Raw genomic sequence first — 15,119 nt, 5'->3', positions numbered from 1 at the left:
GGGATTTTTAATGACCTCAGGACCACGGATTAACATTGCATCGGAAAGATGGTGCTCACTGAGGAGTATAGAGTCCCCATCAACATACTAGGGCGTTAGTTAGGACCCACACAGACAGCAGGTTTTAAGCACCCCATGCTGGTCTCACTAACACCACTTCTGGCAGCAGCCTAGCTTTCCCATGTGGTCGAAACCCTGCTTAGCTTCAGTGGGCGATCAAGTGAGAGCTGCTAGCTAGCTGCCAGCTAATTTGCTCTGCATTTGGAAAATTGTGTTAGTCTTTACTGAAATGAGCTGCTTTGTCTATGTTATTTAATTTACACATTCTCTGTTGATCCCACGAAATGTTAAAACTAAACTGCTCAGTTTAGTAAACCTGGATCTTTATTTTTATATCATAAATCAACAGTATTATCAGAAACAATTCTTTAATCAAACTTTAGACCAGTGGATTCAAACTCACGGCCCGCGGGCCATTTGCGGCCCTCAGTGCAATATTTTGTGGCCCGCGCCGACCGCTGTACACTGACAGAATCAGTGGAGCGGGGAGAGAGAGAGCTCCCAGCTCCGCTGATTCTATCCGTACACAGCGGTCACTGGCATTCCCCGCCCGCCGTGTAAACAAAGGGGCGGGGATGCCGGTGACGTCACCACACACCCCGCCCCTTTGTTAGACGCTGTGACGGGCGGGAAGTGTTAGGAACTCGCGCCGGCCAGAACCAAGGTAAGCTGTTCCCGCCCCTGCCTGCCACTTAGCTACCTAGCTACAGCCTGCATCTTATATATTATAGGTAGATACAGACTGGCACAGACTGATGTGACTGGAGTGGGGTGGGGGTGTTTTATTTATACATATATACACCTTTTTTTTAGGTGAGGGAATGGAAGTTTTGAGTGAGTTCCCCCACTTTTTTCCCTAGGACTTGGCCTTTTTGGGAGCACATATTTGTCTGAGAAGTTATTTTCCACCTTGAACTTCAATAAGTCAAAGTACAGGTCTAGACTTAATGATGATCATCTTCAAGCCATACTGAGGGTCTCAACTGCTTCCGCTCTAAAGCCAAATGTGGTTCAGATTTGTGAGAAGAAGCGCTGTCAAGTCTCTGGCAGTAAGGAGTAGGCAAAAGATGCCATGTTCAGAAGAACTGTTCATAATCTTCACTCAATGTTCTATTAATGTTCAGGACACTTCATGTTCAGAAGAAATAATTAAAACTGTTAATAATGACATTTGAGGATTTTTTTTTTTGTGAAATCCCTTATGCGGCCCAGCCTCACCCAGACTTTGCTTCCAGCGGCCCCCAGGTAAATTGAGTTTGAGACCCCTGCTTTAGACTATTTCCATGTTTTAAGGGATAGCTCACTCAAAAATGACTTTTACGACTATCTTTCCTCTGTTAAACATGAAGATAATTAAAAAAATATTGGAAACCTATTACCACTGACTTCCACAGTATGTGTTTTCCTACTATTAAAGTCAAAAGTTTTCAGCTTTCTTCAAAATATCTTTTTAAGTGTTCAACAGAAGTAGAAAACTCATAAAGTAACCACTTGAGGGTGAGTAAATAGTAGAATAAATTATTTTTTTGGGTGAACTATCCCTTTAATTAGCTGTAAGACAACATGTGTCTACTAAAACAGAAAGATGGCCGAACAAAGCAACAGAAAAGCAAAGATGAAAAATGAAATAACTAAAGAGGGCAAACCAGAAGGAAACATAAGCAAGTTATAACAAATTATATCAAGCTGTGAGAGTGAAAACAAAGTTGGTTCTAGGTCAGCATATGTGAGTGTTTATAAGCCTTTCCTAGTGACCTGTTAGACAGAATAAGGTGATTTCTCAGGTAAGAGTGTGTTTTTTAAGGCGGTGAGGGTCTCACCTGCTCTCCTCATGGGGCTGGATTGTGGTGGAGCGTGTGGAACCCATGCTAGGCCTCTCGTTTTGGGGGTTTGCAGGAAGGGACGGGTCAGAGTGGAGACAGGAATTAGTGTCTAATAATTGTGAAGGCGAAGGGGTAGGGTCATGCAAACTGAGGTTTGATGTTGGAGTGTGAGAATCTGGGAGTTGGTCGGCACCCTGGACGTTTTTGGGTGAGCTTGTGGTTGAACGTGGTCGGATACGAGCCGATCTGACCTCCATTTTACAAGGGCTCCTGGAGTTTCTTGGAGCTACTCTAGCATGCAAGTCCTCAAAGCTGATTTGTTGCTCCGATGTTGAAGTATATTCCTGGATTTTGTTGTCTGTTGAGAGGGAGACCTCAGGTTCAAGTTTATTTTCAGAGTCCAAAACTTTATGTTCTTCATTATTATGCGTAGTGTGTAAAATGCAGTCACTCTCTGACATCTTTGGATTTGTCACAGTGTTGTCATTATTGAGGAGAACATCAACATCACAGTTTTGGTTTTCACAAGAGTTAGCTTTCTGTTCTCCCAGTCCTTCGCAAGATCTCTCATAAGGGGAAGAGCAAAGGGCGTTCTTTGGTGAAAACATATCCAATTCTGATGCCATTTTGGACAATATATCCTCAGGTATACCTGGTGAGCACCTGGGAAGTGAGGAACCACTCCCAAAGTGTACATTTGAACACTCTTTGGATCCATTTTTAATTTCAAATGGTTGCAACTCCGAAGGTGAACTTTCAGAATCAATGAAAGCAAACTCTGAAGTAACATCTGTGTTGTTGTTTGAATCTCTAGGGGAGAGAGTCAACAAGTTGACATCATTGGTTTTAGACTTACATTGCTGCTCATCGGAGACCTTTCCTTCAAAGGACAATTCTGAATCTTGTTTGGGTTGGGTTTGAGGTGAACTGCAAAGTGATTCAGCTACCGTAGTTTCCCAGTCAGATGGGAAACACAGCGTTTCTGGTACTGTGTATTCACATTCAGAGCTTCCAAGTGCATCTTCAACGAAACCATTCGGAGAGGTGTTAGCATTGTTATTCGTAGCGAAATCCTGCCCTGTTGGTTCCCCGATGTATTCACTCAGTTTGATACCACTCTGCAACTCCATATTGTTATTCTCTACTGAAGAGAAGTTGTGCAACACTTTATCTGAACAAACCGTTTGAGAGTTCCTCTTCACATCCCCATCTCTCACATGCTGAAGGGAAGCAAAGTCCGTCTGGGAAAGAAAGCAGGCCTCTTTCTGCACAGCCATCTCTTGGGCTCTATCCAACCAGCTGTCGGTTGAGACCACTTGCGTCCTTATGGGTCTACGTGGTGGTAGAGGAGGCAGATCCCATTGTCTCGAAACACCCATATCAACTTCATCAACCCTCAAACCAATCGTTGTATCATTCACACACTCCATCAGATTTGTATTTGGAAATGGTGCTGACGGAGGTCTAGTTGGGGTCCCACTTGGTGATTTAAGGCGGCTAGAGGCAAAGGCTTCAAAATCATCCCAGTCCCCAACTCTCTCAGATAAACAATGGTTCGGATTGCCGTTTGAGTTTGTATCTGGTGTCTCCGGCATTATAGTTGGAAGAGATCTCTGCCGGGACATACTCCTGGGTCTTTCTCGCTTTATGGTGGGAATCCTGTTCTGTGCTCCATTCCGAAGGACACTGGATCTGGACACTGGATGATAAAGACTGGAATTGAGTGAACAGTAACCAGCAGTTGGAGACTTCAGTGCTTCCTCAGCGATAAGTTCCTCAAAGAAGGGGTTTTGCTGTAGTCGTGTGAGGAAAGGGTTGGAGGGTGAGATGGAAGGAGGTGTTGGGGAAGAAGGGGTGAATGGATTGCCACTAGGGGGAGACACTGAGCCAGTAGTACAACCAAGGGGAAGAGAGCATGGGGGCTGACTGGGGGAGCAGGGAATCTGACAGGGGAGTTCTGAGCTGCTCTCTACCTTAGGAGAGACTCCCAGCCTGTGGAGGGAAGGCACAAGTAGTCCTCTTAGTCAGTGTGTTCTGGGCCATGACATCTAACTATCGGTGGGGGCAGAGAGACAGTTCTTCTCCATTACAGAAACACTTTGTGATAAACGAAAAACTGTCTTTACATTCAGATTTGATTGTATTGATTAGGAAGTGTCAGACATGCCTGAAAATTGTGTTCTTACATAAATACTGTTTGCTTATCTGGAATATTTTAAAAACAGCATCCAGACTGGGATAACTGAGTGGAAAAAGATATTTTTATTGATCCTAAAAACTGTAACTAGAGATGGGCGATATACCAGTAAACTAGATAAATTGGAACAAATTTGACAATCAGTCTAGACTTGTAATATTTTTGCTTTGTGTATGTTTTTTATTATGTCAGTTTAAATCTAACGATTTTAATCCATTATAGCACTATAAGACATTTACACATCTCTCTTTTTTTCTGTAAGACACCTTTCACACTTGTTGTGTGGGGTTGTGGGTTATTTTTATGTGGGTTACTGTGCTTAAACTGACAAACACACCACATGTTGAGGCTAATTTATACTTCTGCGTCAAGCACACATGTATGGTCCAGCACAGCCTTCATCATACAGTCCTCACCGTGGCTGACACCAACACTGACACACACCTCTCAAAAAATGTAACTTGTTGCAATGACGTATAGCGAAAGCTCTGTGATTGGTGGGTTTGGTACCAGTGATGAGCGTGGGTGGTGCTCAGAGCCATGAGCCCAATGGAGCGAGTGTTTACAAGTGTCGAGTACCATGAAGGAGCTCCACCCTGCTAAAAAGCTTAAACCAGCTTAAACCAGCCTAGGCTGGTTGGCTGGTTTTAGCTGGTCGGCCAGGCTGGTTTTAGAGGGGTTTTGGCCACTTCCAGCCTGGTCTTAGCTGGTCAGGCTGGAGCTAAATCCAGCTAAAACCAGCTAACCAGCCTGTTTTAAGCTGGACATAGCTGGTTTTGGCTGGGCTCCCAGCCTGCTAGGCTGGTCAAGCTGGTTTTAGCTGGTCATCTCCAAGCCTAACCAGCTAAGACCAGGCTGGAAATGGATGGAAACCAGCCTGGAAGTGGCCAAAACCCCTCTAAAACCAGCCTGGTTGACCAGCTAAAACCAGCCAACCAGCCTAGGCTGGTTTAAGCTGGATTTTTCAGCAGGGCAGATGGAAACTTTTGGTTTGTTTACCTTATGATTAAAGTTGTTGCACGTCCGCCGGTTCCTGCCTCTGATTAAGCAAGTTATAGCTACTCGTAGAGTTCAGAAAGACAAAATACTCGTGAAGAAACTCGAGACAGAGGAATATAAAAACTTACTGCTAGCTATCATTTCGAAAGTGTTATTGCAGAGCAACACAAACAGCTTGCAGAAGTATAAAGCCTGGTTTTGATTGGCGTGCATGCAATGCGTGTAGCTGTGCATTTATACTTCTGCGAGCTGTTTGTGTTGCTCTGTAATAACACTTCCGAAATGCTAGCTATCAGTAGGTGTTTATGTTCTTCTGTGTCAATTTTCCTCGCTGGTGTTTGTTCTTTCTGAACGCTACCTTAATATAGAAGTGGCTCAAATTCGCTCATTTTGAGGCGGGAACTGGCAGACATGCAACAACTTTTATCAGAAGGTAAACACAAAACAACAGTTACCATCTGGATCTCTTTCACGAGACTCCACACATGTAAACAATCGCTCCATCAAGGCTCTCGCAGCTCTCAATTCCGCCCACACTCATCAGCAATATCAAACCGGCCAATCACAGAGCTAGCGCTACACGTCGTTGCGATGTATAGTTACATTTTAAATCAGTTTGCATCAGCGTCGCCAACAGCCAAGGTGAGGGCTATGCGACCACACGCTGGCTGCGTCGAAGCATACGTCTGCGCTTGACGCAAAAGTATAAATCAGGCTTAAATGCACGACTACGTGCAAGGCAGGTGCCACGGGTCATGCTAATCACTCGATGCAGAAGTATAAACCAGCCAAATGCCAATGCCTAAAATACCATTCTTATCAAGTATTCACATGCACACACTTGGTGATATCATAAGTAAGGATTCGGGATAGTTTTTGAATGTGTATTATTGAGCTATATGCACAGCTAGTGTTTTTCAGCCAACGATAAACTTCCAGTGAAAGGTTTATGGGACTATTTTCTATTTCATAAGGTTTCTTTTCCAGCATTGATGTTGTAATGTAATTAAGATACAAATAGTTAAATAGACTTAAGCATTCATTTAGATGTTCAAGAGTAAAACGAGATGAAAAACCGTGTAAACGCTAGCACCGTCAGTAGCAGCAGGCTAGCTCAGAAACTCCATTGAAAATTTTGGAGTAAAATACATTTCCATATTTTAAAGACATGGTGTGGAAAAATGGAAACTAATGCAGAGCTTCTTGTCTAGTCTGAGACCCACTTTATATTGTATACAGTAAATCAATGAAGATCAGATCAGATCTTAAAAGGTGGCCATTTTGCAATAGCGTAACAGTTTACTGGAAGCGATCGGGCTGGCTGACTGAAAGTTACAAGTCCATGTGCATATACCCCATTTATTAGATGCGTTTATTCGGTCTTACATATTATAATACACCTGCTGCTGTCTGTCTTTAATATTAATAAAATAACAACAGACCATAAAGGAAATCAGTCAGTGCTGTTTATTAACTTCTGTAGCAGATGTATCTACCTAAAAAAGCACTGATTGTTTCATTTGCATTTTTGGTCAGTAATTAATTGTCGATTATTAGTTCTTATTTTATAATTGGCATTAAGTTTGACGATCTTTTACTTGTATTTGTTGCCACAGCAGAATGAACTGCCTTCTTATCCAGCACATGTTTTATGCAGTGGATGCTAGCTGCAACCCAGAACTGGAAAACACCCAAGCACTCTCACATTCACACACTATGGTCAGTTTAGTTCATCCAAATCACCTATAGCGCATGTTTTTGAACTGTGGGGGAAACCGGAGCACCCGGAAGAAACCCACATGAACAAGGGGAGAACATGCAAACTCCACACAGAGATGCCAACTGGCCCAGCCGGGACTCGACCCAGCGACCCTCTTGCTGTGAGGTGACAGCGCTAACCACGAGCCACTGTGCTGCACAAATATATGATAACATAATCATAATATATTATTTTTGTCATATCGCCCACCTCTAACTAATCCAAATAAAACAGGGAACAAACCAAAAGAAAATGGTGGGATGTGTTGAAAAAATAAAATTCTGCTAAACGAAAAGATGAAACGACTGAAAGGTGAAATGAACAGAAAAATCAATTGAACATAAATAGACAAGTCTTTTAAAAAGAGCTGATGTTTTTGAATGCTTCAACAAATTTGTGGATCTTGACAAACAGTTTTCCTGCACGAAACGCACACATAAACAAGCCCTTCTTTGAAAAGGTCTTGACCTATTTTCTGTAGACCAAGAGCAATTTTAAATGAAATTAAAGAATTAAATGGGGAGAAAACTGCTGCAGTAACTGTTGCGTCAGCAAATTCAAACAGCTCCTTTTTTTTTCTAAGAATATTCTCTAAGGACCAAAAATGCAGGCTGACATTCAAAGCCATTCCCTTTAAAAACAAAGCATCCCGCCTGACAGTCAGAAACAGATTATAGAGCTACGATAAAGGTTATTTTACTAAATGAAAACTAAAACTGCTGGTCAAATCACATTTTCTAAGATAAAATAAAATTTCACTATAAATAAAAAATAATAATAATAAAACTGAAATAAAATAATAATTAGCAAAAATAATTATCGTTTTCAAAACTGTGATAAAAAAATCTGACTTGCGAAACCTGTATATGGTCTTTTACAGACAAACACATCAGTCAAGTGCAGGATGATAAACAAAAACATATGTTCTACCTAAACAAAAACAAGTTCCAAATTTTCTTTATTAGGTATGTTTTTTATTAAATGATTTAGTTTTTTATTATAAGTCATGTTTACCTAACTCAAAAATATATATATTTTTACTTGTTCAAACTACCCAATTAAAATGAGCTTAAACAACACAATTCTTGAGATTTCATTGGGACAACCTAAATTTTTTATGTTCAATCCACATAAAGTTGTTAAAAGTGTTAAGTTAACTTAATCGATTTGTGTTGGGGAAACATGAATGAATTGTGTGGAACACTGCATTTTTCACAGTGTACATGCAGTCTATGATCTTTATTCATTCATTCATTCATTCATTTTCTTTTCAGCTTAGTCCCTTTATTAATCCAGGGTCGCCACAGCGGAATGAACCACCAACTTATCCAGCATGTTTTTACACAGCAGATGCCCTTCCAGCCACAACCCATCTCTGAGAAACATTCACACACACTCATTCACACTCATACACTACGGACAATTTAGCCTACTCAATTCACCTGTAGAGCATGTCTTTGGACTGTGGGGGAAACCGGAGCACCCGGAGGAAACCCACGCGAACACAGGGAGAACATGCAAACTCCACACAGAAACGCCAACTGACCCAGCTGAGGCTCAAACCAGCGACCTTCTTGCTGTGAGGCGACAGGACTACCTACTGCACTACCTAAAATTCTTACTTTTAAGTAAGATTTGTGTGGTTTTGTTGAACTTTTTTTATTACACAGGAGTCATTTTAAGATGTTGTACAAACATATTTGTTTACCTGTATTTATTATTATTTTTTTATTATTTACTTATTGCATTTATCTTTTATTATTTTACTTTTTTTTAAAATAAATGAGCTTAAACAAAGCTTGTATATGTATTGCTTGTATATTCTATCTTTTATTGTTTATTGTTGTGAAAATGTTTGTTGGACCAAAATGTGTAAGTCAATGTGTTAATAACAAAATAATGAAGAAATAATAATAAAAAAATTAAAGGAAATAAATAACAAAAAATAAAGGTATACAAAAAAATAACTAAAACTAACAAATCCATCAATGAAACAAACTCAAAATAAAAACGACACTTAACACACTTAACACAAGCTAAATTTGTTCATGTTGTCCCAATACAAATCCATTGTGTGGAACCCCACATTTCTTTACAGTGTATATTCAATTTAAGTATGTTAAAATTATATCAATATACAACATTATTAGCCCTTCTGGGAAATTTCCTATTATTAGATTTTTTTCCCATCATTTAATTTTATTATATTTTTATTTTTAACTAATGTCTAATTACCCTAATTTGCCTCTTTAAGCTAATCAACCTATGCTTAAGCCTTTAAATTATATATTTATAGTGTAAATTAATTGTTTAATTTATAGTGTAAATAGAAATGCATACACAAAATAAAAAAGTTTTAATAAACTAAAACTAACAAAAGCATTAACGAAACGAAACTAGAGAACAAAATAGTATCAAAATAAGAAATAGGGCTGCACAATATATGGTTTGAGCATTGTTATCGCAATGTGTGCAAATCTGCAATTTTCACATCGCAGGATCAGCAATGTCAAGTTCACCACATACGATTTTCATTTGAATGTCTTTTTAAGACCCGTGACTGTGTAAGATTAAGGCAAACCATTATATAAAGCAAAATTTACGATATTTAATTATTCATACAATGAAAACTAAACACTTTTATTTTATATACACAACTGTTACAGTTGAAGTCAGAATTATTAGTCCTCCTGAATTATTAGCCCTCCTGTTTATTTTTTCCCCAATTTCTGTTTCACAGAGAAAAAGATTTTTCTACACATTTCTAAACATAAAAGTTTTAATAACTGATTTCTAATAACTGATTTATTTTATTTTTGCCATAATGACAGTAATTAGGCAAGTTATTGTATGACGATGGTTTGTTTAATAGACAATCGAAAAAATCTAGCCTAAAGGGGCTAATAATATTGTCTTTAAAATGGTTTTTAAAATGGTGTTTAAAAATTAAAAAATGCTTTTATTTTAGCCAAAATAAAACAAATAAGACTTTCTCCAGAAGAAAAAATATTATCAGACATACTGTAAAAAATTTCCTTGCTCTGTTAAACATTATTTCGGAAATATAAAAAAAAAATTCAAGGGGGGGCTAATAATTCTGACTTCAACTGTATATTAGCAGTCAGTTTTTGTCCAATTTCGTGCAGCCCTATAAGAACCCATTTAAAATACAAAACGATAATAACCTTGTTGATGATACATGAGTAAAGTCAGACATCTTTTGCACTGTAACATAAAACCTAGTGGCCTTGCTTGGCCTTCGCTCACCTTGGCTTGTTCTGGGAGTCACCGGAGCCAAACCATCCTCTACGTCTGCCCTCAACAGGCGCAGAGACCTGGCCCTGCTCCGGCTTGGCTGGAAGAGAGTCACTCCTTCCGCTAGAAAATAGAGTTTTCCTCAGCTTTTTTCCTTTGTCCAGCACGTCCACAGCTCCAGCAGCCTGCACTGGTTTTCCGTCTACAATGGTGGACCCTTGGGTTTGGCTTTGAGCTGCATTTGTCTCCAAATCCTCCTTCTTACTCTTGTCAATGGACCAGCGTCTGCCATCGCTCTTCTGCGAGTCCTCACCGCGCCGGGTCAGGTTTTGGAGAGATCTTGAAAGGGGCGCACATTTCTCGAGGAGGGAGCGTTTGGCCGGGATGGCGCTTGGACTTTTTGGGCTGACAGGCTCAGATGAGTAAATATGGCTTCCGTTAATGCACAGGGTAGATTGGGAGAGGTTTTCCACCGCTGGGCTGGGACGAGGAACACATGTGATCTTACTGGCTTCATCGCTGTGCGCACGTTTGTGGGTCATCACTTTACAGACAGAGGAGAGAAAAGATACAGGCAAGGATCAGTATGTGTCAACCAGACATTGGAGTGTGTACATAATGAACAGCTTTTTCACACACAATTACAGTAATTACTATAAATTACTAGACGTCCCCAGACAATACTAATCCTTATTATGAGGGCTTATGAGGGAGATCAGAATCAGCTCTGACATAGAGAATAACTCCCTTTAGAGTGATTTTTGTGCTTTGTAACTTTCTTATTGTCAAACACTTAAGGTAAAACCCAAGTGAACAAAAGGCCAATCAGAACACAAAGCAGACTGTTGCGTGACTCACGAGGCACGCCTTCATCATTTGCATGTCATTCTGTGCTGAAGAGAAGCCGTGTCATCAGGGGCCTCATTTATCAATGCTGCGTACACACAAAAACTTTCAACACAGGCTCATTCTGAAAACGTAGTTCCGTGGACGTTTCTGGAGGCCGTGAATTATGTAGCTGGAGGTACGTATGGCTGCGTTTTATTTTTTATGCGAATGCTACGGGGTGCTATGACACCGTTCATTTTGGCGCCTACCAGCTGACCGCTTACCTCCCTGTGGAGAGCTTTCCTGCTGCAACCAGTTTGCCCAGTTAGCTTGTCGTCTTGAGACACAGAGAGGAGTTGACGATGACGACTGGGTTCAAGTCCGGGAAAGAGTGGTATTAGAAATCAGGTAAGACAAAAACAGAATCCAAAAAAAAAATGAATGAGTAAATAACAGGGTAAGAATGTGGTAAAATCCGGATGGCTTTTGTAAACCATCGGTTGGGTTTAGGGAAGTAAGCAGGTGGGTTGGTCAATCGGTAAAATTGGTTGGGTTTAGGAAAGAAGGAGGGTGGATCAGTCGATTGGCCGGTCGCCCAGTCAATCATTCAGTCAATCAGTCGGTCGACAGTAGAGATGCAACGACTAACCGATTTCACTATTAACCGCGATTTAATCCGTCACGGTTAATTAATCGTAAAGTATTCTCAACACCGTGTTTCTGCATGGAACAAAACTGCTGCCACTAAACTAAGTTATGCCAACTGTTTGCTAGCTCAAAGTTCCAAGCTTGTACATCGAGGCTAATAAGCACTCACACTGGATTAACTATGTCCGAGGCTATTAACTAAGGGCCGTTCATATATTGCTTCTTTTGTGCGTGCAAATTCATTAATTCTAATACAGGCGTGCGACTTGCATGCTCATATTATGAGCGACACGCACGCAGCACAACACGCGACGAGCGTACCGCGAGTCACGTGACAAGAACTGACAGATTAGCTTCATACTTTGTATGGAATATACACATTTCTACATCAGAGGTAAAGAAAAATACAAATCGAAAAATACTAACAATTTTTGCAATATAGTTGATCAAAAGGTTCAGCAGCATTTGACTACATTTGTTCTCTTTAAAACGAAGATACTTAGCGAGTTTGAAGCTTAAATTTACATTAGACAAACATAATTTTTATTACAAATGTTTGTTTTTATTTAATTATTTATTTATTCATTGTTCAGTGTAAAATTGTTATATACGTTTAAATGCCAAAAACAAATGAGCTATTGTTTGTTTTTTTGTGCTGTGTTAATTGGTTACTGAGTAGCAATAGTCAACACTTTAAAATATAATAAGTTTTCATGTGATTTACTAAACTAGTAGTGTTTTGAAATGAATAAATGCATAATAATCGTTATAACCGTGAAACCGTGATTATTTCGCATACTATAATCGTACAATTAAAATCTATAATCGTTGCATGCCTAGTCAACAGCGGCTTCTGGTGGGTTTAAGCGAGAACAGCGCAGGTGCGAACATCACTCGAGACATTTCAGATACGAATAAGCGCACACAGTAGCCTCTCGCGGATTCGCGAAAAGCAAACACTGCAAAAATACGTACCTCCCGGGACATATTTCACAGTCTCCAGAAACGTCCATGGGACTACATTTTTAGAATGAGCCTGGGTTGAAACCTTTGCATACGCCAGATTTCACGCTCATGTTTGGATTTACTAACGATGAAATTAACGTGAGAATGTGCATTGATCCATGCCAACTTTATGCCTGGCATTTCTGGTGTGTGTTTGTTTTATTTCCATTGGCGGCTCCTAGAGTCAATTGTGTTAAATTGCACACTACAAAGTATCTTTGAGCTGTGCAATGGCAGCTGTATGGGACGGGATAATCCGCATGTCTAGCAGGTATATAAGGTTTCCCTACCATGCAGTTGACCAGCCAAACATTTAAGCGCAATTTGCAGCGATCGCCGCTTTTCCCAATGTAATCGGAGTGATTGACTGCACACACATTGCTATAAAGGTGCCATCTGAAGACGAATTTGCATACGCGAATGGGAAATTTTCCATTCAATAAATGTGCAAATAATATGTGATGCTCAAATGCTCTTAACAAGTATTGTGGCAAGGTGGCCTTGGTCATCCCATGATTCATTCATCCTCACAAACAGCATGGTTGGGATGAAGCTCCAAGGTGGCAGGCACTCGGTCAGTTGTAGAGTGGGCGATTGGGCAGCTGAAATGCCAGTGGGTGCTGCTATAACCCCCTAACAAAGTGTTCCTCTAATACATCTGTGTCTCCCACAGACAAGGATACTACTCCAGACAGTAAAGTGTCACCCACAATTGAGGCAACTCTCTCCTCAAAGGGTGTTAGTTCAGCATCCCCTGTTGCCCTGCAGGTTCGGTCCACACTTTGACAGTGCGTTACTGTTCTCCTCTTAACCTGCACATTTACATCGGACCATTTCTTTTTTAATTCACTCACAGTGCGATGTTCAGACCCCACTGCGTTAACTGCGTCAGCTAAACTCTCCCACTCTATTTTTTTCTTTTGTTATTAATTCCGGAGGACAAACTTGCAAAAACCACAGTTTTTCTCTGGTCTACCTCCAATAGGAGCACCTCCAATTCACATTCTGCGAAGTTTCTCTTCTTGCTTGCTTTTTCGTTTGGTTTTGCCAAAGTGGAGTCATTACCATAATTATACGAGGGATGAGGCAGGGAGGGGTTTTGCGGTTGTGCACGTGAACTCATTTTCAAGTTAATTTGGATGTAGCGACAGCTATATTTTGTATGAAAAATAATATGATAATAGGCTCACCTTAAAACCTATAAAATATTTAAATTATTTCACTAGTGCTCAATTAAGATACATTAATAGATGCCAGATAAATAATATTTTAAAATGTTATTTTCATTGTTGAAGTTTAAAACTCTGCCACAAGGTACAAACAGTGATTTTGACACCTAAAAGGAGGTTGAATAATATAAAAAAAATATAATAGAAAGCTATTAAATTTTTAAAAAGTAAGTTTTATTATAAGTTTGACAAAGAAAAAGGATTTTGAACAAAATGATATATATTTTGGATATATGATCTAAGGACATAAAAGTTGAAGAATTACCCATAAACACATTTAAAGCATTTACTTTAATCAGCACTATTGAAATGTGGAGACTTTCAACCAGAACAACAAAGAATATTTCTGTAGACAATCACCTACTGTACCTTTAACTTAAAGGTTCAGGACACACTGGAGAACTTTTTTTTATATATTAACAGATTTGTGTGTGTTGAGCATCAGTTAAGACAATGTTAGCACCTGTCAGCTTTAATTGTGGGGGAAACTGGATAATTTTGAGCTTTTGTCAGCTAATTTCAGCTTCCGGGTTTAAAATGATTTTTGGGGCGGATCAAAATCGGCGACGTAGCGCAGTACTGCAAGTGCAATGGTGACGCGTCGGTTTCTCATAATTATTCATAGCGGAGTTTTCTTATCCTATGAGAAGAGCCAGCTGCTTAATTATTCATGAGACCTGCCAGACCTGACAGAGTCAAGCCCGAGCTGAGACACGGACCCAAGCACCCAGTTTTTAGCTGTTTATGAAGGCTCATATGCGTTTGTTTCCATGATCCACTGGGTTTGTTGCATGTTTTCCCCCGCGATCTTGTGAGGGCCGATCATACAGCAAAGCTGTGTGTGTGCTGCTAGCATTTTTGTCGGGAGAGCAGCACGAGAATTAGAGAATGGCGGACGCTGTCTTTCATCAGGAGTTCATTCACATTCAGACACATCACTGTGCTGCTGTGTTTGCCTAAATCCTCCAGATTACCAGCAGGGCTAATGGTTAAAACAGACAGGTCAGGAGACCTGCTGCACTGAGTCTGCTGGATACGGGGATTGAGGGAGAAGTCCTCATTTATAGGGTTTACATGAACACACTTATCTTTATAATGATATAAATTGTGGTTATGTGTATATGAAATTACGAATAACAAATGTAGCAGGGCACTAAATCACTGTTCATTTCTTTGCATTTTAACTTTGTAAACTATAAACTCATGCGTCTCCTCACGGTTTGTCTCATTTTATGAGCTAACTGTCAACAACAGTTGTTCGCTCCCCTTCTCCCCTGCTGGCTACGCCCACTCCTGCCCGATGCTCGCAGAGCTTC

General features: G+C 40.2%; 1 protein-coding gene across 2 annotated transcripts in view; it reads right to left on the bottom strand.

Moving 5' to 3' along the window:
- rab11fip5b (RAB11 family interacting protein 5b (class I)) overlaps positions 1-15,119 on the bottom strand; it is a 36,035-nt gene that overhangs the window by 7,649 nt on the left and 13,267 nt on the right. The window contains exons 3-4 of one of the 2 annotated variants that reach the window (XM_087281947.1): positions 10,106-10,637; positions 1,881-3,875 (exon numbers count right to left, since the gene is read on the bottom strand). In XM_087281947.1, the coding sequence (XP_087138073.1) occupies positions 1,881-3,875; positions 10,106-10,637 (2,527 nt within the window). The remainder of the gene's footprint in view (positions 1-1,880; positions 3,876-10,105; positions 10,638-15,119) is intronic. The other variant, XM_087281948.1, reaches the window with a different exon arrangement.

The sequence above is a fragment of the Danio rerio genome, chromosome 14 (assembly GCF_052040795.2).
Source record: "Danio rerio strain M-AB ecotype USA chromosome 14, GRCz13ab, whole genome shotgun sequence".
NCBI lineage: Eukaryota > Metazoa > Chordata > Actinopteri > Cypriniformes > Danionidae > Danio > Danio rerio.
Note: the sequence above shows the minus strand (reverse complement) of the source record. Positions and strands in the feature narration are given on the sequence as shown.